Source organism: Melopsittacus undulatus, chromosome 5, assembly GCF_012275295.1.
Source record: "Melopsittacus undulatus isolate bMelUnd1 chromosome 5, bMelUnd1.mat.Z, whole genome shotgun sequence".
Classification (NCBI taxonomy): Eukaryota; Metazoa; Chordata; class Aves; order Psittaciformes; family Psittaculidae; genus Melopsittacus; species Melopsittacus undulatus.
Window position 1 is genome coordinate 54759489 of NC_047531.1, and position 22898 is coordinate 54782386.

At 42.1% G+C, this 22898-nt stretch overlaps 1 protein-coding gene across 4 annotated transcripts in view; it reads right to left on the reverse strand.

Moving 5' to 3' along the window:
- Nucleotides 1-22064, reverse strand: part of BICD1 (BICD cargo adaptor 1) — a 167638-nt gene extending 145574 nt beyond the window's left edge. For all 4 annotated transcript variants that reach the window (XM_034063248.1, XM_034063251.1, XM_034063249.1 and 1 more), the window contains exon 1: nt 21800-22064. In XM_034063248.1, the coding sequence (XP_033919139.1) occupies nt 21800-22012 (213 nt within the window). In that variant the 5' untranslated portion in view covers nt 22013-22064. The remainder of the gene's footprint in view (nt 1-21799) is intronic.
- Nucleotides 22065-22898: the final 834 nt, after the last annotated feature.

Below are 22898 nucleotides of genomic sequence, written 5' to 3' on the forward strand. Positions count from 1 at the left end.
TGCCCTAAAGAACTCATTTCTATGAGAAATCAGAAAGCTAAATACAAAATTTAAATTGCCATTTACATATGTAAAAATAGCTCATGAATGTTTTCTCTTCCAAAATAATCCCATAAATTTATTTGCCACTGAAGTAGTCTCTGAACACCAGCCAAAAAATATTTTGGAAAGTCCAACAGCTGTGCATGATGCAGTTTTCCAGAAATCTACTCCAAACACTTCACAGGAAAAGCCTAATAACTGGAACAAGAGGAAAGATACATTAAAGAATAAGAAATTAAGAGGCTAAAGTGACACAGCAGAGAGAAAAAATGGGGGTGCAGCTGATAACACACATGAATCAGCAAATTATTTGGGTATAAATCACAGGTAAGAAGCATGTCTTATGTGATCATTAGGGATAATTTAAAGGACAGATACAAGGCTAATGAGTATGAAAAAGGACATGCTAGATGTCTCTCTTTGGTCAGTGGAAGTTAAGTGAAGCAAGGTCTAAAAACCTCAAAACTCTTGTTTTGCTTCAAGCCCAGTTCTGTTAACAGTCATAGCATGTCTGGTTTTGAGGGCACTTTTCTGCATCTGTTCAGGGAGAGCTCCTTTAAGTCTATCTCCTGAGCCCAAAATCACAATAAAAAACCCACCACATTCTTTTTCTTTGAGCTGTTTTGAGTTAAAAATGACAAGTGGAAACTGAGCAAGCAAACTCTCACTTTTAAGAGGCACAAGAAATTCAGACAATGCAGTAAACAATGACAACATACTAACAAGCCTGAAATTAGAACAACTGCTGTTCAAATGGTGTTTAGCAAAACCTGCTGTAATAGAAAACAAAACAGGACAAGAATTCTGAAGAAGCACTTTTTACAAGGGCATGTAGTGACAGGACAAGGGGTGATAACTTTAAATTGGCAGAAGGGAGATTCAGGTTAGGTCTTAGGAAAAAATTCTTTACTATGATGATGGTGAGGCACTGAAGCAGGTTGCCCAGAGGTTGTGGATGCCCCATTTCTGGAAGTATTCAAACTTGTCTAGTATGAGAATACAGAAGCTTCCTCTACCAGATAAACGCAGGAAAACAGAGAAGGGAAAGCAAAAAGGAAATACTCATCCATCAAAATATTTATCTATCAAATTGCTCCATACATTAATTGTGACATGGGCTATGAACGTCCAAATTAATGCACTTGTCTGACACAGAAACATCACTAAATTATCAGCTAACAAAGAAGCAAGTCAGTCTCTCAGCTTTACCACGTCTGACACTTGGTTAGCCCATGGGATCAAGACTGCTGCCAAAATAAAGGTGCAGTTTTGGGCTGAATGCCAAGTCTTCTCTTCCACTGCTATTCTCTCCCCTCAGAAAAGAGGACAAAACCCATGATATTTTAGATTCTGTGTTTGAAATTTTATGGTAGAGCTACTAGTTCAAAAGAAAAAAAATAAAACTTCTAAATGTCACTCCCAACTCCTTGCCAATAGATATGAAAGTCACACCGAGTTCACCACTTCCTACACCCTCAGAAAAAATGGTTCCAAAAGCTCAGTTACCACCTCAGTTATATTTCCACAGTTGAGCTACTAAAATTGTAGAACTAAAGTAAAAGCTTTACTGAAGATCTTATTTACCCAACCATAGCTAAAAAGATTCTGATGCCTTCCAGGATGCCAAAGTGGCACAGTTTATACAGCCAAGACAAAGACAAGCACTGTTCATGACTAGCCAGATCCCCCCATCCTGCAAGAGGAGTATTTCCAACCACATGGAAAGTGATACAAAACCAGATAAATATACACAAATAAGAATGCAAAAAATTCTCCCAAGATAAGCATGAGACATGGCCCTAAAGGCTTCCAAGGCTAGTCACAAGGCATCCCACCCAGTTAATCCCTACAGCTCTGCTACTTACCCAGCTACAAGCCAAATCTAAGCCCACCACTCTCCTTGTGTAACCCCCACGCACACAGGGAAGTGAGTCTTTTTAGTTCCAGTACTAATAAACAACACAACTTTCTCAAAAGCCCCAGCAACCCAGCACTAAGAAGCAGACAACTACAAACAACCTCCCTTACAAGAGAGCAAAATTTACAGCCCACTGCATTAGTGTAAACCATTTTCACCTGTAATAGGAGCCAATGCTTTGTAGCGCTGCTACCTGCCATTGCAGCACCCTTTCAGCACAGGAGGTTAAGGACCAGCACAGGAGCAGAGCACACAGCTGGGAATTAGTCTAACTCATTTCTTTACTGCAGACACAGCAGGATTGTTTATTTATTTGTTTAAACCTCCCTAAAGCATCAAATCCCTCCAGAATAAACATAACAGACCCTGAGCCAAAGCACACTCATAATCATAGCTCCTGTGCTGTCAGCTGGCCCCTATTGAGCTGGCCCAGCTTCACAGACACACAGCTGAACCAGATAGGCTGCCTAAAGCTTTCAAAACAGCTGCTCATTACTTTGCATAGCACTGGAAACATACAGATCAAAGCAGTAGTTATCATCTCTGGTGTGGAAACTAAGGCAGGGAAAAGTTTCCTGAATATTGATTAGGATAATCCTATAGTTTTTCAATCAGGATCTACATGGCTTCTCTTCTGTTACCACATTCCCACCCACCCCCCTAGACTATTTCCTTTCCCTTATCCTTTGTAGCCTATTTTATTTCTCACCTGATCCGGTTGCTATGCCAAGCCCACGAAAAAAGAAATCCCCTACTTTTCTCTTTTCCAAATAGTATTACTAAAACTCTGTGGTTAAGTGCTGTAGACTTTCCTTTTCATGGGCTTGCTCCAGAACTGCATTAAGGAGCAATCGGGCAACAAGTAGCAGGCAGTGAGGAATGAGGAATGGAAAATTAATAGGTAAAGGCAGTAATTCCTCATTCCAGTAAAACAACAGCAGGAATAATGCGTATGACTGCAGGCTTAATTATCCCTGTGCTGTCATGGTGGGATTTCAGGGAGAATGAGTACACCTGGTCTATTTAGACTGCCGTAAATTCATTCCTGTAAATCCCAATCGTGCAGAAAAACTGGGTCAGCCTGGTTTTCTTCAAATGCATCAACCCAGCCTCTTATCCTGAGGTGCTCTCTCTAGTAAAAATGCTGTCAAAATTCAATGGCTCTTTAGATACTGCTTCATCCAGAAGATAGGGACCCAGCCCTAACAGCACACAAACTACCTCCAGTAAGGCATTCAGCGATGCAGCAGTCCACCCAATTTCATGTATGGATGTAGGCATATTCCCCTGATCATCTCATTGCATGTTTGGCACTACAAACTGTCACTTTATGCAATACTGAATACATATGAATTTAAAATGAGCTTTTTCATGACTGTGTGTGTATACATATAAGAAGACTTCAACACTCAGAACTTGAGGAAATGTTTGTGTCATTCATAAATTATGAACGAGGCTGCACTAAGGCAGGGTAATTGCCACAGGTTTACAGCGCTATGCAGAAATGTAATATTTACGTAGAAACGCCTTACTAAAATGTCAATATTATAAAGCCTGCAGTAACTGATTAGGTTGCCTTGGATGAGAACTTTAGCAAATATGAAGCGACACAGCTTTTTTTGATGTTGACAGAGGCAGTCCCATTTACCAACTGTAAATTGTAACTACTTTTCTGCTGCTTTCTTGTCCTCGGTTGCATACATTATGGAGCAGGATTACCTGCACATCTTATGAAGACTACCATAACAAATAAAATCTTGCAATGCAGCTCACTTTCATTCACAATCACTACAAATATTTACAGACAGGAAAAAAAAAGGAGGGGGGGTGTTTATTATGTTATTATGGACAAAATCAGGAAATTATGGCCAACCCAATCTATTGCAGAAGATACAAATCATATTTCAATTTGAAATGAACAATTACTGCAAACCTTCCTCCCCATGCTTTCTCAAACTACCTTGTACCTCTGTTACAAAGAAGATAAAAACCTACATAGTCTGAACAACATAGATATGTGGACAAAATTGAGACAGCTTGGGAAATCAGAAAGGCTTCCTTTGGAATTGAAAGGAAATACTGCAATTCACTTTAAATTGTTTTAAGCTTAATTTAGAAATTGTATCATTTCAGCCAATTAGATATGTGAGCTTAACTTCTACATTACAGCCAAAATTGCTTTCATCACAAATATAGCAGTAATTGTTGCAAACAGTAAGATTTTTACATTTGTTTGATTCCAGATCTTGTTGACATTTATAAACTTATATAAATCACTGTACATTGAGACAGAGAGGACATGGAGCTGCTGTTTATTTGTTGTTGTTTGCTTTTGAGGGAAAGAGAAACAACTTTCTCCATTTTTGCTCCTTTTGCTCCTGGCAGTTGTGGTCCACAGACCTCACAGAAGATCTCACTTTACAGACACAGTAGATACAACTCTGTGCAGCTCGGTGGAGAGGATACAGATTTTACAGGTCTTGCTATTCTATGAATTTCTATCTGCGCTAATGATGTTTGTTCCTGTGGGACCAGAGACCAGCATACCTAGAAGTTTCATATTTAGATTACACATATTAGTGGATAAAGTTAGGAGGAAAAATAACAAGCCCAGCATACTACATCAAATATATGGTTAAATAAATCTTTAGCAATGAGATCATACAAACAAGCCCAAATGAATGTGTGCTCATCTAACGCCTATAACCCAGTTCCAGCTGGGATATAGTTCAGGAGGTCTTCCTCAAGTTTTTATAGCTAATTCTGCTGGGGACAACACAGTGTGCAGCCTTCTCTAGTGAAATGCTACTTTTATATCTCTGATCTCTTGCTTTATTTCCTTTATTTCATCTTTATGAAAGTGAGGAGGGAATTCAAATGGAGATGCAAAGATCCTCCATGGATTTCACATGTACACCTATAATTTTGAAGCCAGCTTTAAGAACTCCTTTATGTAGACTCACAGAATGGTTGAGGGGCAAGGGACCTCTGGAAGTGACCTTTTACAAGAGCAGGTAGCAACAGGACAAGGAGGACAGCTTTACACTTAAAGAAGGCAGATTTATATTAGATACTAGGAAGAAATTCTCTACTGTGAGGATGGTGAGACTCTGGAACAGCACGTCCAGAGAAGCTGCAGCTGCCCCATCCTTGGCAGTGTTCGAGGCCAGGCTGCACAGGGCTTTGAGCAACTTGGTCTAGTGGAAGGTGTCTCTGCCCATGGCAAGGGGTTAGAACCAGATGATCTTTAAGGTCCCTTTCAACCCAAACTGTTCTAGGCTTCTACGATCTGGTCCAACCCCCTGTTCAAATATGGCCACTTAAAGCTCTTTGCCCAAGACCATACACTTCTTAGCTAAATTAATGTTGCTTTAAAAGACCTTGCTTCTATAAGCATCTTAAAGGAACCTTATCTATTTGAGACTTTTTGGGGTACAGTGGATCTCTGAAGCGCACATTTTTTATCCCTGTTTCCTTCTACAGTCAGGGAGTTTCAGACATAATCTGTAAAATAATCTCTCATGAACTACATAACATGAACCTCCTTAGCTTTTTAAGCCCAGTTTGCAGAACTGAAAATTAGAAATTGTGGAATTAGAATTGAAAATATGAATAGTTTCATAATAACTGTCTATATAAGCATTAGAGAAAAAGAGTAGCTATACAGTGTTTCCGGTGGTCCCTTTGTTCAATTTATGCTGAACAGATTCTGAAAGATGTACTGCGACATACTAACAGGTGATTAACTTTGGGACTGATGTGCCTTTGTATGTCAGAGTTAGGAATTTGGCTGACAAACCATTTGTTCACTTGAAGGGAGTTTTAAAATAGATTAGCTAATTGTTTCAGCTAACATTTGCAAAAAGGCACAACTTCTAGATTAGCCATGAGGCCCAGGTTCTGCTCTCATCTGTTCCTGTGTAAGAAACTGCCTGGTTTGTAAAAGCTGACACTTGCACTGTGGCCATTCTCGTGCTACACTGCACTGGGGCAAAAGGCTTCTCACAGCCATCAATGAAGAAAATCACCTTTCTGCAAGTAGATCTTAAACCTGAAAATGAGAAAGAAATTAGGGTCTAGACCTCAGTAAGATGCATTTCAGCATGGAAAGTAACCAAAGTTTAGTAACACCAATTTAGACCTAACTCCAGGGTGTACAACAAACAGTAAGGTTTAGCCTTTTTCCTATGGGCTCTTAACGGCTCACCTGTTCTAACAACTTGTAATCTGTTGACTAATTCTGACCATAAAGGTATGCTATATTATGACCATAAAGATTGCAAATGTAATTAATTCTCCTACCAGCTCTGAAAAAAAAAAAAAAAAAAAAAAAAAAAGACAGCTGGTGTAGCCTTCTTGATATTAAATTTACCAAAAGGCAGCAAGAATACAAATTTTCCTCTTGAAAAAGTAGTATGCAGATGGGCTTACATCTCATAAGAACCTCAGAAAAAACAAACTACAAACGGCACTCCTGGGGCACTGCTTCTGACTCAGAAGACAGAGCACTGCCCACTGAGTCACCAGCTCTGCCAGCCTGCTGCAAAGTCCTCCCGTCAAAACACCTTATCGTTCTGGGAACGTCATCATGGCATTCGCTCTTAGAGTTGTGTGACCTAACACTAGGAAGGACCAAATTCTTTGCTAGCATAATTCTGCTGATTTCATGAGAGGTGCGGCAGCAGAGACTTCAGATCATGATTCACAGCATGGTCATGGAGCCAAACACTTTAATTAAAAAAAAAGAAAAAATATTTGCCTGGCTCTGCATACCTCATGAGAACAGATAAAAACAACATTATGTATTAGTAACAGTGCCTTCAACCATAACATGGTCTTTATAATAACATACAGGTCACCAGAAAAGGCTCTGGTCATAGACAGGTTAAAACCACTAAACTGTAGTGTGATCACTATGGTTACCATACGAGAAATATAACAGGGATTGAAAAAAAAAAAATAGACTTTAGAAATTACTGTCCTACTCATTAGCAAAAATCTACCAAGGACACTTGCATTCTTGCATTGCTTAGTGGTACTCAGAGCCCAGTACTCTAAAACCTTGACTTACGAGGTGACATTCTCAGTCATACTCATCTTCACCATCCCATCACCATCTCTGAGCTTCCTGAAAAAGTCTTGCTTGCGTTCATTGAAGGAATATGTTTTTATTAGTAGTAAAAAATTTGGAGGAATAAAGTGCCTTTTGGATACCTAACTTTAATCTCTGGTGTTGTTAATGCCCTTTTTGGCAGAGTTCTGAGAAGGTTGTAGAAGAGGTCTCTGAAGGCCTCTGCAGTTTAGCTTCCCTTACATATGGGAAGAAGATGGACAGAAGGATCCTTCAGACCTTGACAAACCATGCTGACAGGAAGATTCATGTTACATTGTTCCTTACATTGTACTACCATCACTCGCTATGTGTCCCTCCTGCAAAGGGGATGAAGAACAGCTGCTGAAAGACTGTGACATGCCAAAGCAACCAAACACTCTATCCTGCCTTTAGACCTCAGCTGGCACACAGGTGAAGGCAGGATTCAGAGTCATTATCATCTCAGAACCAACATCTGGAAACAAAAGCCTAGCTGTTGCAGCTGCAGCAGCTGGATCACCATGACATGTTGTGCATTGGCAGTGCACAACAGAGCTAATTCTGTGTGCTCCACAAGTGAACCAGGTGCAGAGCAACAGGGGATCAGTGGTTTGCTTTGCACAATTTTGATCTTTTACCCTTCATTAAAAATAGTGACAGTCAAAAGCCACTCTTTAGCGAGAAGGGTCTTTAATCAAACAAGGGTCCATTGCAAAAGAGTTAATGCTGCAACAAAAGTTGCATAAACCAGTGAGCCATGTACTGATTTAGTTTGGGGAATTTCCATTACTGCCTACATAAACAAAGCTAAAGTTTTGTGACAGCTGCTTGTGTTTCGATTATTTCTTTCAGGATCTCAAAGTTCAAAACCACATTCTAGAGAAGCAACCGGCAGAAGGAAATTATTTCTAACAGCCCATCCACAGAAGAGGCCCCATTATTATTAATTACTCATATTGCCATAGAACCTAATTGTCCCAGACAAGAATGAAGATTCAATGTGTTCATTCAATACAAACAGGAGGGCAAGGGCTGGCCTTGCCCTGTAAAACTTGCCCTCTACAAAATCCCAGTCCAAGCTCCACTTTAACCATTGCCACCTCTGCAAGAGCCTGATTGAGAGCTCAATGTCTTGTGTGAGATTTCAGATAGCCCAAGTTCCCAAAGAACTGCAGAAGTCACACCTCACAAATTTAAATGAAGATTTCCACATATTCTCACTATAAAGGGCATCCCACATGCTGGAGCTCAGTACAGTAAAGTGTGTCATTTAACTTTTCCCCATGCAGCAACAGGAACAAGGGATACTTTGTGGGGTGAGGCTACCCAGAGGCAGCAGGAAAGGAGAAGTGAGATGCATTCTTTGCATGGAGAGGCGGCTGGAATTCAGTCTACCCCCGCAATGACAGACCAGATACGGAGAAAGAGCAAAGAGAAATGAAACATTTCAACCAGCTGTAGGGGTTAGTAAATGCTGATGAGAAAATCTCAGTCACAGCAGAGAAGAGTCATGGTTGGGAAAGGGATAAGTGAGAAGGAGGAGGAATACTGGAATGGCAGCTTCCAGAGGGAGAAAGGGCAGAGTAAAAAGAGCAGCTGAGGGTGAGAGATGGCAGTGTGCTCTGGGATCCCAAGTACTTTCCGTGTGTTCTGGGATCAGCAAAGTATGTGGGACAGGGATCACAAAAGGATGGTAGGTTGAAGGGGGCAGCTGCTCAGCAATAAGGATGCAGGTGAAGAGAAATTGATGGTCTCTAATGACAAGGGCTTTGTCACTGACATGTTGCCAAATAATGAATTAAGAAACAAAAGAGGTCTCTGTAAGTTTTTCATCCTCATTTTTCCTTAAGTTTTGACTGTGTTACAATAGAAAACCTACCAGCAACACCATTCCTAAATGGCCTTCCTGGTCACACCAGCACCAGTGGGAGATACTGTCAGTGCACATACTGGTCACTGACTCCAGGGCAGTTGATTGCTTTGGCTTTCTGTTTTACAAGCTTTTTAAAATGGAAGGATCTTTGGAAGATAAATGATTGGACTAGACTGGAGAAAAATCTGTTTTCTTTGTGATTTAACTACAAATTTCCTGTGAAATTATGGCTGAAGAAAGCCAATCTCTCCACAGCTTCTGTGCCTCTATTACTCATCTGTAAATTCCCCTTATTATTCCTTAACGTCAAATCCCTGACAAGTTTGTCTATTTCCACTGCAAAATAGAAGATCAGAAATCTTCTACTTATATTCCTGAAACTCATTGTGCCAGGCACCACAGAGTCCCCAGGTACTACTGTCAGGCAATAAATAACAATTTATCCCACCCTGCTGATCTCTAGTAGGCAGAACAGCAGCTCATGAAACAAGCAGCATTCCAACTTTTCAGACTGTTTCTGCTTTAACTGAGTGCGGTCTGTTCTTTCACAGTGTAACAAAGAACTAGGCCTGTTTACTAATGAAATTACTTTTCAATAACTACAAATTGGTTTATGCTGCTGCTCTCATTACTGCTATATACAGGTGACACCTGTCGGACACATGCCAGCAATGGTTACTCTAGTGAATTTTATTTCCCCAGAGTCTCTTTCCACTAAAGACCCCAACCAATGTCAGTGACTGTTGAGGCTGGATGCAGTACCCATCCTTCTGGCAGCAGCCAAGGTCATGCTGACTCACTCCCTCTGGCTTTTCCCGCGCATCCATACAGTGCCAGTGTTCTGGTAAGTGCTTGACTATTCATAACACTGTCACTTGCAAAGCTACAATTCCTTTCTCCACGGACAGCAAAAAGCATTGAAATTCAAGCTCCTAAAAATGTTGCTTATCAGATTTTTGACTCCTTTTCAAGCAGTAGGTTACTTTCTGCTAAAAAAATATGTGATAAAAGACTTGAAATAGAGGCCTCTCACTCTTAACCAGATTGCTTCCCTAAAGAAACAGCTGAGCTGAGGAACCTGACAGGAGAAGAGTCTCTGCCACAGGGTTTTGGAGCAGAATTCAGCATCCCCTTTTCCAGACCCACTTCTTCAGGGTGGAATAATCAACAAGCAGATCCGTAGGCAACAGCAAGTAAACAGCAACTCTCAGTACCCAGCTCAGCATCAGCTGTTGATGTCTAACTCAAGTTCTCACAGGTAAAGAAACCAGAAGCCACATTTCAAGAAGAATCTTACAAATAAGAGATCTTCACAGAATACAATATGTGCACAGTATGGTCTTTCACTGCAACTCTTTGTGTTATACTGAGGGAAAGAGTTAGTTATACCCAAAGAAGGCTTGTATGCTCATTTTAGATTTGTCTTCTCATCAGTCTAATGTGCTACAAAAGTAAATTCAACAGCCATAAGACATAGGCATGACTCCAAATGTCTCTAATGTCAGCCCAAGGTGCACTGAGCAAAGTACTTTTCAACCACCAAGTGCTAAAGCTATATTTAAGGCGTCATGCATTTTCTATTCTTGAACAAATATCTCTCCACAAGCAAGAAGGCAGAAAACATTTGAAATCACAAATCATGTAACAGCATTAAATAATTACAGTAAATTTTTTTAAAGCCAGAAGCCTAAATGTGTGTCCCAAAATCTACATATAGTCACCCAGACAAGTGTGATCTGTAATGTCAATGTTTGTGTGCAAAATACAAGGTTGCTCAGCCTGCTTAATAAAGCAAACCAAACATTTTCCATGAGAACTAAATACAGACCTTAGGGTCCAAATATCATTTTAATATGGACTGTATTTGAGGAATAATAAACATCTAAGCATACATCGTGTCACTGTAACTTAAAATTCAGCACATATGGAAAAAATGTTATCACCCAACTATGTTGTTTCTGATTTGCTACTATTTTTATACAGCTGAGCTTACACCATCTTAAGTGAAAGTCTTGTTATTATCAGATGGCAACCATAAGCCCTTAGCTGGCAGAAAAAATAACAACTTACCTAATACCCAAGAAATGGAATTACCTAATGCCCAAAGTAATGCACTTCTAACAGATGTCATGTGCCTCCATCTCCCATACTGGTATACATAGACAATTATATTCCATCTAACTCCTGTTTCTCTTATATATAGCTATATACCACATACTTTCTTTTACAGAGGAGTCCTTGTTACCACATCCTTACATTTTACTTAAAAATTTGTCACCAAGGACCCAGATTTATGAGTGAGATTTTAGGGATTAGTAATTGATCTAGTGCACATTTTTAGCTCACTGCAGATGGAAGATACATGTCAGCTGAAAACTCTTTCCTGTACGTTTTTGCTGGGTTTTATGTTTGTTGGTCTGGTTTGGTTTTGTTTTTTTACCTTGCCCTTACGTATTTGGGGCTAGCCAAATGCATGCACACAATCAGTTACTGAAGCTCAGCAGAGTTATGAAAATTCATCAGCCTGCAAGAATAAGCTCATGTTTGGGATCCAGTAATTACAGTTATGCCAGTTCTCCATTTTTCAGTGGGAAGAAATCTGAATTTTCTATTTATAACAGATTTTATCACTTGCATCTTGATGACAGTGCTGTTTGCCAGCAGGTGATGGGCACAGACTCAACAATTAAATCATTGCTCTGCTTTACCTTTTACTTACCCATGTAGCCAGGACTTCAACTCTGGTCTTCCGGTCATACCTGCTATTAATGATCCTGAGAAACAGCACTCTTCACATGAGGTACTTAAATGAAACCTTCCCTAACTGTTTGTAGGTGGGAATCACATGCAGTTATCTCAGACAGAAAGGACTGAATGCAAATATTCCCCCCTCAGGTAAACTTGGATGAACTCTGCATGTTTGCCATTGCTGTGCAAACACCCAGAATTATTCAGACCAATGCAACCTTCTAATGCTTTGTAAAAACTCTGTGAGGAATTCAGGGTGTGAGAAAAACTCTTACCCACTTAAAAAAAAAAAACCAAAAAAACCCACAAACAAACCAATTTGTCTTTATTAATATTATGAAAAGTATGAGTTAGAAACTATTTAGAGCACATCTTTAACAAGAGGAAGCAGATTCAAGCTGGGCAACAGTTGTATCCTGGACCAGCCATTAAATTGAGAACCAGAGGTTATGCCTACACAGATGGTTTAACCCAGTTGTGAACTCTCCGTGTCCCCACATATCAAATGCTCTAGTTCTCTTTAAACTCAAATCCCAAAAAAAGTTGAGAGCTCCATCTTGCTGACAACACAGGGCCAGGTTTCAGTGCACTTTGGCATCCTGCATCCTGCCATGTGGATCTGAGTAGACAAGACTCCAGTCCTAAGCAAAATTAAATCCAAATCATGCTGTGTTCATGTTTGGCCAACAGCCAAGCTTTTATAAATGAATTATTTCACCAAGCCACCTGTTCCCTTTGCCTGACCCAAATTCTTATTGTTATCCTTAGAGGCTCACTGATCCTCTTCCCTCTTCCTATCTGAGCTTTACAAAGATGGACAAGGAGCTGGTTATCCTCCTCTAAGTATCCAAACCAGAAGTCAAAATTGTAGCTGTTAACAACTTCCAGCTTCCCTCCATGGATGTAGCCATCAGTCAGCAACAACAAGCAGCACTTCACAGCTTATTTGCAGTACATCAACTTTTAAATCCATTCAGAGTAACTAGGGGAACCAAGGAAAGGCTGTTTGTTGTGGATAAACTTCCCAGAGTGCATACCTAACCTAACTCAAGACATTGTCCCTGCTAACCCCTCCTAGCCATGTATCTGCTCTGCACACCAAGAGATCACAAAACTAAACAAATGCAGGTGAAAAAAACAACAGCAAGGAAAAATAAAGTTTATACAATTTAGTTGAAATATCCCCAGAATTGACTGACTGAAGTGAATGGTAACTACCTAGTGACTGAGGACATCGTTTATGCTTCTTGGTTAAGAATAGTACTACATATGTTACTACTAGCACTGAAAACTAGCTGCTGTGTAGATGGCTTTAACACATCCGTTCAGTGTAGAAGCAAATTAGGTGTGATTCAGAGGAGCAAGAGTGATGGATAAAGTATGGCAGGACTGTAATGGGCAATGGGCTGCACTCCTGGCATTGATCATAATGGCTCAGTGCATTATTTAACCTCACTGGGCATCAACTTTCCTTTCTGGGATTAAATAAATTAAGAACCCCAGAAACTTTACAATAAAAATAATTCTTAAAAGGTTAATTTTTTTAGAAAACCTTATGAAAAGATATCTTCTTCCTGTGCACACACACACAGCCAACCCAGTGGCATAGCAGCCTTAAAAATGATCTTTTCAAAGATTATTTTAACGGTGAGGCTGCTACAAAGCAGAGCTGAGAAATCCTCTGCTCTTTCATCTTCATCCTATGCCAAAGCAATATTTCCAAGTATTTTTAGGATTTCCTCATGTCGTTGCAATATATGAGCAATATATGAGCATGGTAAGGAAGCACAGTCTTCCACAAAGGGTTAGATTTCTTACATTCACACAATGACAAAACGGGCCTTTAATATAAAAAAATTCAGCTTCATGTCTTACAGAGCAGCAAATCAACACTAATTCAGATATAGGGCAAAGACTGAAAAAAAAGAAAAAATGAAGACTTAAAAGTACATAAATCACAGACAGGAGTCAAATGCTGTACAAGAATGAGAGGCAGAAAATGATGGGCTGCAGACAGAGAAGGAACCACAAAAGAGATTTAAAAAATGGGAGTGAACCAATTTCAGTCTTGGTGAAAGCCTTTGGGTGTTCATAGTTTTCACAGGTCTGTCTCAAAACTATAGATTTAGGACAGTGGCCTGCTTTTCTTTTAGCTATTAACTTAATTAAATTTTGAGAGTGAAAGAAATTGAGAAACACAAATATTATAATCCCAAAGTTATTTTTAATGTTACCCTCTGCAGAGAAGTAGAGTTCCCTTTGAAACAGTAATCTGCAATCTATCTTAATTTCTACCTGCTTGCTTCATCTTTAGGCACCTACCCTTACTGAGATGCATTTTTCACCTTCTAACTAGCCCTAACTACTTCCATCTGTAGCTGGTCTGTACTCATGGAACACTTTCACATTATAGTATGGTGGTTTCTCCTCATGATCATCTGCTGTTAGTGATGCAAGTGGGTAAAGTGACAAAGTGCCCATTCATGTCTTTACATGCCATATCAATTCCTCCAAATTAGGAAAATAGCTTTCCCCATAAATAGAGTGTTGTTGAGTTCACAAGGAAATGAGGAAAGAAGAGGGCTATGAAAGTCATGCCACAAATGTAAGGCAGTTCAGCAGAAATGAATGCATGCTTTTCAGTCTCTGCCATTATAAATTACAATCATCCCAATGAAAAGAAATGTGCAGTACAGAATTGTATTGAATTAAACATTACCCCTTCAGGTACCAGACAAATATGGAAAGGAAATCCATAGCAAAGGCAACTGTGCAGCAAAGCCCTTCAATGTAGCAGAGCCATGAGGGATGCAGGACCAAGTGACAAATCACGTTTTATTCCCATTGTCCATATAATAAATGCAACACCAATGCAAAAACACTGAAGCAAATGAGGTGCTGAAGAACAAACATATTTGAGCTCATTTGAAAAACTGAAAGGTTGTTCAAAAAGAAAGCTCTTTTTCCAGAAACTCTCAGTAGAGCCAGAAAAATGTATGATCTTGCATGTATTTTCCTCCAATTCCATAATTTATACAAAAGTTGCCCAGGTGCAAATTTACACTGTGCATGTGACTGAGAATGCTCCTCATTATACCGTGATGAATGTTCACAAATTACTGGTTTATGCCAAATTTTATTTTCTCCACCATTGTTTTGCCTCTAGTTGCAGTTTCAGTAAAGCCAGGTGTTCGATCTGATTGCTGTTGTGCATACAGACTGCAGCACACCCCTAAAAAAGAAAATCCACAATGCAATACAGAAGGAAAAAAATATTTCACTTAAAGGAAGGTGAAGAGATGATAGCAAAGTATTTTTAACCCATTCCAAAAGGCCCAATTCTGAACAGATGTGGACCTTTAGATTAAAATTTCTTCAGTGAACCTCAATTTTACATTCTCGACTCTTAGACGAGAAGTAGCTCACAGTAATAATGCCTGTCTCACACAGTAACACCTCAATCAGTTATTTTAGATTGGTACTAAACCAGTATTTTCTAGAAAGCCTGTGGAAAAATAACTTTTTCAGGACATAAAATCCAGTTGCAACTTCCAGTTAGCTCTGAGGAGTTCAACCCAGATGACTGATTCAATCAGAATCCCTCAGATTAGAGAGGGATTTCTTAGATGAAAGAGTGAAATAAGGAAATAATTTATCTATTAAGAGAAAACAAATAGAACTTTATTTAGGCTTATTTTAGGAGTACATGAGCCCTCAGTGTTTAAAGCTGACTATCATTGTTTCAGGGTTGGCTGCTGTAGGAGGACTAAAATCACATGTTTATCTGTACTGGCTCATAAGGATACAATGCAATTACTGGAAGGTTCATCTACACATTTCTTCGCATGCTGCCAAAGCTCCAGCAATAGCTCTAATTTCCCCAAGATGATTTCAGCTGCTTATGTTTTCTGTAGGCTAATGCACAGGATTCATTTCCTCTTAGAGGAAGCAATCCTGCTGTAATTTGATGAGTATCTCTTAACACTGGTACTTGTTTAAGCAGCCCATACCATCCCCCTTTTTCCTCAGCGTCCATTCTTACCTTCATGCTGACTATCTGGCAATACAGATATGTGTGGTTACATGATCTGGTTCAATCTGGGTTAGAGATAGCATACACCCCCTCCTCAGTTATTTTTAACTAAGGTCATTTTTCTACCCTGGTGTGACAGAAAGAACAGTTGCACAGCTGAGAGCCAGAACAGGGGCAGAATGACAAAGGGAGTTGCAGAATTGTCTTGCTGTGAGATGAGCACATCAAACTATAGCCTTAGCAACCTCAGGTCAATGCAGGCTTAATGACAAGGATGAAAAAATGAAATTCAAGCATGAAGTGATGCTATGGCTCAGCTCATGGTCACTGTTCCCAGGTAGCATGCTGTTATGCATTGGGTAACTCACAGCAAGCTGCTACTGAAATTTCACTAGGCACAGTAGGCACTCTCAGAGACCTTGCATTATTCAAAGTCCCTTGCTGTATTCTTCCTTTCTTCTCTAGTCCAAACTCCTACCTATAGCAGAGTCAGCTCTGAGCTCAGACCACTTCCTTAGGGCTGTATCCAGCTGGGGCTTGAAAACTCCCATGGAAGGAGACTGCACAGCCTCTCTAGGAACCTGTGGCATGGCTTGTGCTCAGGGGGAAACAGATATACCTGAAATCCAGTCTAGTTTCAATTTATGTCAGTTGTCTCTCATCTTACCAGCATTCACCACTGTGAAGAGCCTGTCTTCTCAATAACCTCTTTGTATGTGTGAGCGGGCTGCTACTTGGTCTCCAACAGCTTTTTTTCCTAGGCTGAACAAGTTCAGCCCCCTTAGCCTCTCATCACAGCACTGGTGCTTCAGCTCTTGACCATTTTGGTGGCTGTTTGCTGAACTCAGTCCAGTTTATTTGTGTATTTCTTGCATTAGGGGAGCCAAAAACTGGATGCTGTTTTCTAGAAGGAGTCTAACAAGTATCAATTTGAAAGTTATAATAATTTCTATCAACCTACAAGCTTTGCTTCTGCTAAAACCAGGATGCTGTTAGCCTTCCCAGTGTCAGGGCACACTGCTGGCCCATGCTCAGCTTGCTATCCCTTCAGGATCCCCAGGTCTATTGCCACAGACCTGAATGAAAGCTTTGCAAGATGCTGCTTGCTTTTGTCAAGGCATTCCTGATAAGAGCACCCCCCAAAATAAACTTATCTTCCATTAGAAGTGTATAACTTAGAGATAGAGGTAGTGTTGGATGGGCTCTGGAGAAGACAATGCTGCAAAGAGCAGCTGAGTACTGTCCCTCCAGGTCTGCAACTCACTCACCCTTGCTCCTTCCTCATCTTTGAGCTGGGTGCTAGGCAGCAGGGCCTTTCTGAGTGACAGAACATGAACAGACACCACGGACAACCTGTTGAGATCAGGTCAATCTGAAAATGTTCAGCCTCATCTGGCACAAGCCCACAGACACTGTCACTCGAAGGGAGTTGTAAAGATATACTGAGGTGGCATCAGTTCACAGTTCACAGGTTATGTATTTGGGACACATTCAGCTTTGGTGAAAATTCGTAACATCTCATTGGGATACATGAGCTTTTCTAAGCATCCTGTGATGCAGTCAGGTTTGTAGAGCAATTCCCATTTAACAAGGCTGTACTGAGACAGGGACTCTCCCCCTCTTCTGTCCTTTTTGCATCCAGACAAGTCCCGCCAACTGTACATGTCAAAGATGGGAGAGGCAGAGGTGACTCCAGTAGCAAATGTGCAAGAGGCTTTGAACAACAGTGGGGAACCTGGGGGGATAGAAACATGGCAGAAGAGTGGGGATATGGAGCTTGAGTCATCTGTGCTACAGTAGTGCAGAGAAGAGAAGAACATAAAAGAAGCTGCCAGAGGGAGACCTTCAGCTCCATGGTCTGTGAAAGCCCTATTAATAAACTAAGTACTTCATAATCATTGTCTTTGTGAGATAAAGAATACAAGAAATTTTGACCTGCCAAAGGCTGAGCTGCTCACCAATAGCCTGGCTTCCAACAATCCACCAAAGATAACTGTGTTCAAACTAAAGCAAACGCCAAATTGCATCTTCAACCTGGAAATCAGATAGACAGCAATTTCAATGTGCATTTCAGGAGAACAGGTTGTCCCCATAGAATGAAATACATAAAAGCCAAGAAGCCAAGTGGGATATTGCTGACATTAGTCAGTTAGAGAGGGAGTCAAAGACAGGGACTTGAGGATCTACTTGGCTGCTAATATTCATGGTTTGATTTCAAAAGAGAACTACCTGTTTAGGATTTCCCAGGCCCAGATGTCTGGTGGAGCTGACTACCTAAGCTGACTTCCATCCCCATTTTATCATGACTGATATGACTGATATTACTCCACCTTAAAAATATTACAGGCCACCAGTGCACAGGAATTAGTCACAGAACGGCTGAGATGGAAGAGACCTCTTGAGATCATCTTGTCCATCCCCCTGCTAAAGCAGGGACAGCTACAACAGACAGCCCAGGCAAGATCAATATGAAGCCATTTCACACTTCATTAAAAGAATGAAAACAGCAAACACTATCCATACAGCAAATGCAATGTGACCATGTAAGACCAGATACTAAAACCACTGCAAAACATTTTTCATAAAATATGCTGATAACTCCCAACTTGGCAAGACAGTGAAAATAGCCAGCCTTCACTCCCATGACTAGCAGCAATGAGTCTTATTTTCTGCATTCTTATGAACTGCAGATTAAAAGGTATATCTGCTAAAGTAACTTTCTGAACAAGGGCCCCAAAACTATAGTGTTTTTCCTAACAGCCCAAAATTCCACTAATTTGTGGTGTAATTAAACAAAACACAGACACATTATTTACAGGCTGAAAATAAATAAAAAAATAAAAGAATAAAGCTTTTAAAATAACAATGTTTTGTAACATTACAATCTCGCCTAGCATCAGGACCACAAGCACCCCATCTCATAACACTGAGTGCTGTTAAAGTCAACACAACAGAGTTTACCTTGTCACATTCCTACCATTCAGTTCATTTTTGAAAACATAAGGTTGGTAGCTGATAGATGTATTGCGTCTTTCCTGGACAGCTTACATGTGTAATAACTGCTCTAATTTGGAAGAAATAGACCTTCTTGGGTCACCGATTGGAACTTCTTTTTGTAATGAAAATCAATCTCATGGCCCAAAACATCAAAGTCTTAGGCTAAAGCAGACCTCTGAATACAGCACAAGAAACATCAGAGATTACTAAAACAATTCACATTGCAAGGTGGATAGCATATATCCTGTATACAAGTATTAATATTTAATGTAATGTATTGCAATTTGCTTTTACTTCAGTGTCCTATGATGGCCTTACTTTCCCATTGCACTGTCCAGCAATGGAAATTATTGTATAGCCAAGGTTCTGTATTGCAATCTATATGAAAAAAAGCCCTGCTGAAGTTCACTGGAGTTTTGAACTGTCAAGGAGCATGGGAGAAGACTTCAAATCCTCAACTGCTAAGCCATGACTGAGTAGTTAAAGATGGGCAGCTCTGTTTGAACAATAAATATAATGAGCTCCTAACAACAGAACACAAGAATTTAATAATGAAACAGTTAAAAAATGAAGGCTTGTCTCAATAGAATTCTACCCCAGTAATCGAATCTGCTCAGAGAAAGCCTGCAGGAGTCATAATAGCTCTGAGCATAATCCTGCCCACACCCTTGCACCTACTATTCCTCATGAATGGATAAACTATTTGTTTCAGCACAAACCTGAGGTCTAATTTCTATACCTCAGTATGACTTCAGAGAGGCCGCAGATGAAATAAGAGCAGAAGCATGCATCTCCATTGACATATTGGGAGCCTTACTGGCTCCCATTAATCAGCCATGGCGCTTTAATGTCCCACCGTGCATACCTCACCCAGGCTGTTGCCCAGCATATCCTCTGCAGGGGCTGATGGAGAAGGTACACAAAGACACTCCTCCATGCATCCTGGACAGAGCTTTCATAAAAAGAAGCTGTCTTTGGACCTCTGCTACTTGGTGTGCTTTCAGACAGAACTCTACGGCTCCAAAAGCTATGCCCTCAAGTCTCCACAACACTGTTTGCCCAAACCACCCGAATTCTGCCTCGCTAGTGTTGTCAGAGGCACCATTTGCTTATGTCTCGCAGTAAGTCTGATCTGTACTCAGGAAACAGTCATAATGCAAACAGGTAACAGAGAAGATAGAAGATTACAACAACTGGAAGGGATATGAGCAAACTCTCCTTTGCAGGGCTGCATGTGCACTAAGAATCAATGTGGTTTCTCCTACAGAGGTTAGAAGCAAGGAAAAAATCTCTTGCAGCTAGGTGGGGGATGGAAACATTCTACCTGCAGCTAAGGAAAGCACTGGAAGTGACAGCCCCAGGCCTGGATTGGAAGCTGGAAAGGCTCCACTCTTGCTTGGCATCAGGCAAGCTACAGAATTTCTCTTCTTCCTCTCTCTCCATGGATATCCTCAGTGTCCATGCTGTGGTTGGCACAGCATGAAGGCACAGCCCCACAGGAGACATTCTGGGCTGCAGACCATGCAATCCCATGGACTTCCACGGGAGGTAAACAGAAAGAGAATTTGTGCCCATCTTTGATTTCAGTTAATCGTGTTTACTAATCCCTCTAGTTTAATAATGTCAACTCAATCCCTTGCTGTATCCCTTCTACCTGAGGCCATTTGCACTCATGTGTCATCCTGGTTTCTGATCTTCAGAAGAAATCAGCTTTTGTACATTACATGATGGGAAAACAGCCATTGCACGTTTCCCCTTAATTCTGTTCCTTTATTACTGCCAGGTCATTTCAAATAGCACTGCCTTCCTGCCAGTGCAAGTTACGTATCTCTGTTCCTCAACCTGTGATTACTGGTCTCAAAGTCCTGAGTCTACTGCATAGTCTGGGGGGTGGGGTGGGAGGGGGGGTGGGGAGGCAGAGATCAAGTTTAAGGAGATTAATAGGATTTTTTTCTGAAAAACAGCTTTATTCTTCTCATTGAACATAGATTTATTTTTTTTTTCAACTCTTCTGGACATTGAGCCAAGTCTGAGGCATAACTCATTTACCTGCAAGTAAAACGAAACCTTTATTATATTAAAAATATTTCTCAAAGTGCATTGGTTAGTATTCTAAAGAATATACCCATATATAAGCTAGGTTTACTAAGTGGCTTCCCTCAGTACACAGTTTGTTCATGATTTATAATGAACAGAATTTCTGCAATTCATAAACAGGAATGTATGTTCGTAGAACAGAAAGATACCTTTTAAATTTGGGATAATACATGTTCAATACTTAATCTCTGTACAAAGTGTGAAATCGGTTACACTCAAAGAGAGTATTAAAACACAAAATGTAGCAAACTCAAGTTAATTCCCTCAGTGATGAACATAGGAACAGTGATGATTTTTCAGAGTCGTGTTTAGTGAAGCTGAAAGGTAAGGTGTAGCACTCACCTACTCTGTACGCTGGCTGCTACAAAAACACATTTGACAGATAAATCAGAAACACGTCTCCAACCAAATATTTCACCCTTTCAGCATGACGCAGAAGTTTAATTTCCATTGATGGGGGGTGACCTAGGGACTATTGTATGGCTACTTCCCCTCCTCTCAATGGCAGCAATTCCCCTCACTGGCAGAATAAAGCAGGTCTATAAATAACTTCAGAATGAATTGTCTCTCTCCCCACGCACTGCAGACAACTGTTTACATACGGCCAGAGTCCTTACATGCTAGGTTTGCTCAGCTCTCATCCTAATTTCCTCTTCCTAAACAGAAAAGCCTTGGACGATGCAGGTATGACTGAAGGCCGCCTCCTCTGCTGCAAATCCCTGTCACTAGAAGTTGGGAGGGCTCCCTAGGAAATTTCCCAGGGCAAGGGGTTGCAGTCTTGTGTAACCCGTCCTTACGGTCCCTGCTGATCCTCAGCCCGGGAAACCCCTCCTCCCCAACCCCACGCATCCTGCAGCCTCTCCAGGGCCCGGGCGCCGTTGCTCACCCACCTTCAAGGGGCTGCGGGCACAGACACGCGTGGGGCGCTCCCCGCACCTCCCCGCACTCGGTGGCAAAGCTCGGGGCAGCGGGGAGAGACAAAAGCCAGGGTTCTCTCACCTCCTTAAGCTGTTCCAGCTCCTGCTTCAGGCCGTCATACTCCGCCTCCAGCTCGTCGTACTGCTGCTTGAGGGTGAGCTTCTCCTCCAGCACCACCAGCCCATACTCCGCCGCCTGGATCTTCTCATGGGTCGTCTCGGAGAGTTCCCGGGTCAGCCGCTCGATCTCGCTCTTGTAATGGTCCGCGCCCTGCAGCACCTCCTCCGCAGCCATAGCCCCGCCGGCACTGCCGCGCCGCCGAAGGCAGCCGGGGGGCGGGCGCGGCCGAGGGGCGGCACCGGCACCGGGACCGCCGGCCTGGGGATGGAGGAGATGAGGATGGAGATGGGGGCCGGGCCGCCTGCGGCAACCGCCGCCGAGCGCGGGGAAGGGCCGCCCCGCCGCAGCCGCGCCGCCCCGGAGGCGGCGAGGCCGCACTCGCCTCCCCCCGGCCCTACGGTAGCCCCGGGGGTGCCTGGGCCGGCCGGGCGGGGAGCCCCCGCTGCCCCGGCAGGCGGCAGCGCGCTGGAGGCCGGGGCGGCGAGTACAGCGGCCGGGAGCGCGCCTTCGTGCGGCGGCTGGCGGGGAGATGCTGGTGCTGGCTCCCGCCTCCTCCCAGGGAGCCGGCACCTCCGCCTCCCTTCCACACAGTCCCTCCCTCCCCTGCGCTCTTTAAGATGACAGCGTCCTTAGGTTGGCATTCCCCGCCAGGAGAGAGGGAAAGCAGCACTGGGGTGCGGGCAGAGGCACCCGGAGCAGTGGGTGCAGGCGGCGCGCCTCTCACCGGGGTGTCATGGCCTGGATCCCCTTCTCCTGAGCCCCGGGCAGTGGAGCCGGGCTGGTAGCCCCGCTGCGGTTTTACCGCCTCTCGGTTTTTCTCAGCGTGTTGTAGCGGTGGCCACGGTAGCAGCACTGGTAAAAATAGAAGGGGAGATGCAGACGGGTGAACTGCAGGAGGACAGCCTCAAGTATTTCCCGGCCATTTCGGGATATTGGGAAGGGAGAGCTGCCTGCTCCCTTCGCCATCCCCCGTGGATGCACATGGGAATGAGCAAGGAAACCTGGGTGTGAAACAGCAGTGGGATGGTGTCATTGAGCTAAGGCCACACTTCTGTAAGAG